The sequence below is a fragment of the Halyomorpha halys genome, unplaced genomic scaffold (genome assembly GCF_000696795.3).
Source record: "Halyomorpha halys isolate HHAL.00 unplaced genomic scaffold, Hhal_1.1 Scaffold74.1, whole genome shotgun sequence".
Classification (NCBI taxonomy): domain Eukaryota; kingdom Metazoa; phylum Arthropoda; class Insecta; order Hemiptera; family Pentatomidae; genus Halyomorpha; species Halyomorpha halys.
The window spans coordinates 640,450-643,616 of NW_027104736.1; the positions used below are offsets into that span (position 1 = coordinate 640,450).

The following is a 3,167-nucleotide window of genomic DNA, read 5'->3' on the forward strand; positions in this document are numbered from 1 at the left end:
CTTGTTTTAATGAGAAAAAAAAATTAAAAAGACTCAACTTACCGACTTATACCGTCTTCTATGTGCATAGATACACTGAAGCCGAACATAGATCCCGGGTCTCCTCTGTATCTGGTGTATAGATCGGTGTCCAAGTTGAAGGATGATCCCCCGACGATGAAGAGTACGAGGGCGAACCCCGTTGCCTGTGGCAGGACCGACATCTCCGGTCCACGGTTAGTATCGGACTGGCAGTTTTAGGTCCCCCTCTACTGCATCCCGTAGGGGGAGACCGCTCTGCTTAGTCAAGGGGTTAGAGTGACGATTGGATCTAACTGTTAATGATTGCTGCAGTTTGAGCAATGCCAAAAAATAAACTTTATAAAAAAATATATATTTATTGAAAATATTTTCTATCTCTTAATTTTTTTTTTAAACGAACAAATGAATTACTTAATAAATAATGCAACGACAATCGGGTGCCTAATTACAGAAAAAACTAATTTCTAACTGTCTCAGTTTATAATGTAATATTAAGGACCGGATTTACACAGATTCGGTCCCCGCAGTGCACGCAAAAAAAATATTTGTTTAAATAGCAAGGAAAATGTTTAAAACGAGTTTAGAAAAGTCTTCATTTAATTTCCTCTTTTAAAGTCTATTGGTTTAATTATTGTTCATTGAAGTACATTGTTTTCGTTAAAACCAGGAACGGAACGAATTTCGCGCAATTGTATTAGGTGGAACTGATTTTGAACGTGAAACCATTTGGAACAGTTCCAAAGGGTTCTGCTTATCAGGTCTAGATCAAAACTGCAGATGTATATGAGGTTTTAAAAACGTTGTAAAAATCATAAATATATATATTGAGATCTATTGAAAATACTCTTCTTTATTTTAATGAATCACCATGATTAACCAGAATAATAATAAATAAGAAAAGCCTAATTAATTAATTAATTGTATGCTTATGTGAATAATGTAAATTTGTATTGCAGATAACCTGACAATTAACGAAACGTTGTTAATAATTCATTAAAATAAAGAATATTAACACGGAAGAGTATTTTTACAACATCTGATTATATTAATGAAAACGTATACTCATCCAATAAAGAATCTATAATATTAGGAACATAGATATATATATTATTGAGAACCAATGTTGGAAAGGAGGGAAAATTAGAGGGCCCATTTGAATCTCAATTAGGTTTAAAACCTTTTTTCAGACTTCAAAATCCTCAGACCTCCCCTGCTTGGAACCCCACTATTTTACCCGGTAGAAATCCCTTATAATATCCTCCACCATCAACCCTTGCACACCTTCAACAGACATTGCTTTACCTTTTATTAAATAATAGTACACGAGTAAACTTGTTATTAAAATAATTTTACAAACTGTCGAATATTTATATGTAAAGAAAACTGCAATATTCAATTTTAATGCGTTAATAATATGTAATCCATCGTGACGGTAGCAGCGTGATAACGTGCCTGTCTGCCAACCCATAGATTGCGAGTTCGAGCTCGGCCCTACCCGGGATTTTTTCAAGCAAAGAATTATGCAATACTCACTCACAATCTCCCCTCGGGCATTTGTGAGACCCGTCAGCCAATGGGTGGAACTCACAAAAATAGGCGTGGGAGTGACGGACCCACCCTATGAAAACCACGTCAGGAAACGCGGGATGTATTTCTTAAGTACATCGCGCGAGGCCATGGACCTCCGCGATATGTGCGCCAATGAAAAAAAAAATGTAATCCATACATGTATTTGTGTTTTGATAGCTATCGAAGAGGTTAAAATTATTTTCAATACGATATATTTTAATTCATTCAAAATTAATTCACTTAAAATACAATTAATTACTTAATTCCCTCAAAATACAAAAGTTGGTCGCTTATCAAAATTATATAATTTCACCTTTGGGTGAATATTATATAATTCATATTAATATTTATATAACAATATCATAAAAACTACTGCATTCAACTATTGCATTCTTGGAACGCAATTATCACAGCTCACCTCATAATATGCACTCAACACAGCTGGATTCGAACCTGGGTCCTCAGTGAGTCGAAACAGTGTCTTAAAATGAGCTACCCACTCCCTACCTTTTAATATAACATATAAAAAATATGTATAACTTTCACCTTCGCAACTTAAAATCTGATCCTGGAAATACATAAATATCCTAATGAGAGATTCGGGGTAGGTATTTCTACTGTATTTTCCTTATTCATAAGGAAACCTAGCCTTGTTCTTTATCGGTTTCATTTAATTTTAGTTTCCCTGTCTTTATCAAACAGTTCCGAATCATCAGTATTTCTAAGAAGATACTTTACTACCGAGAATTGAATCTTTTTATGGTTGCATATCTATCGACAAATTAAATAGAAAAAGGGAAAGTTTTTTTAATCCCAAATGAACTTCAAAAAGAGGGAAAAAATAATTGATAGAAATATAATATAAACATCAATATCAAGTTTGAGTTATTTCATTTCATTTTTTCATACCTTTTTAAGAAATTATTTTGCTTCTTAACAGTTTTTAGGGTTTTTTACTACATAAAAATCCAATCTCCAGAAACGTGACATCCAACCCCCCTCCCCTCTCTCCTCTCTGTCTCCTCGATTATACAAAAGCATTTTTTTACAATAGAAAATTTTTGTAAATTAAACTGATTATTATTTTGTATATTGGTTTTGTTTCAGTATATTTCTTTTTTAATACTCGTAATTTATAAATGTATTAATTACCATTTTAACACTGTTTAACGCCGAAACCAAAAATTAGTTCCATATTAACATTGGCCTTTAGTCGAAATTTTAGAAACATGTGTGCATAGTAAATGGAGATGAGAAAGGGAAAAAATCGTTATCCTGTGCTGTTTTTAAACTCCTATCCTACATAAAGATGTACAGAAGATGTACATAATTATTATTATCATTTAATATCATTATTATTATTTTTATTTATATTTATTATTTCAATACGTTTATTTAATCTCTAATTTTTTTTCCGTATTTTTTTTGTTTTATGTACGTCTCCTGTACTTTTTTAAGGGTATATTTTACGTATTTAAAAAAAAATTTACTCTTGCCATTGTTACTTATTTTTTATTCTTATCATTGTTTATTTTATATTGATACTATTTTATGTCTTCCTTCCTTTTATTTATATG

At 31.9% G+C, this 3,167-nt stretch overlaps 1 protein-coding gene across 2 annotated transcripts in view; it reads right to left on the reverse strand.

Annotated features, from left to right (window-relative positions):
- Positions 1-237, reverse strand: part of if (inflated) — a gene marked incomplete in the record, with an annotated part of 338,995 nt that extends 338,758 nt beyond the window's left edge. For both annotated transcript variants that reach the window (XM_067044771.1, XM_067044767.1), the window contains 1 exon segment: positions 43-237. In XM_067044771.1, coding sequence (XP_066900872.1) covers positions 43-203 — 161 coding nt within the window.
- Between the last annotated feature and the right edge of the window lie 2,930 nt (positions 238-3,167).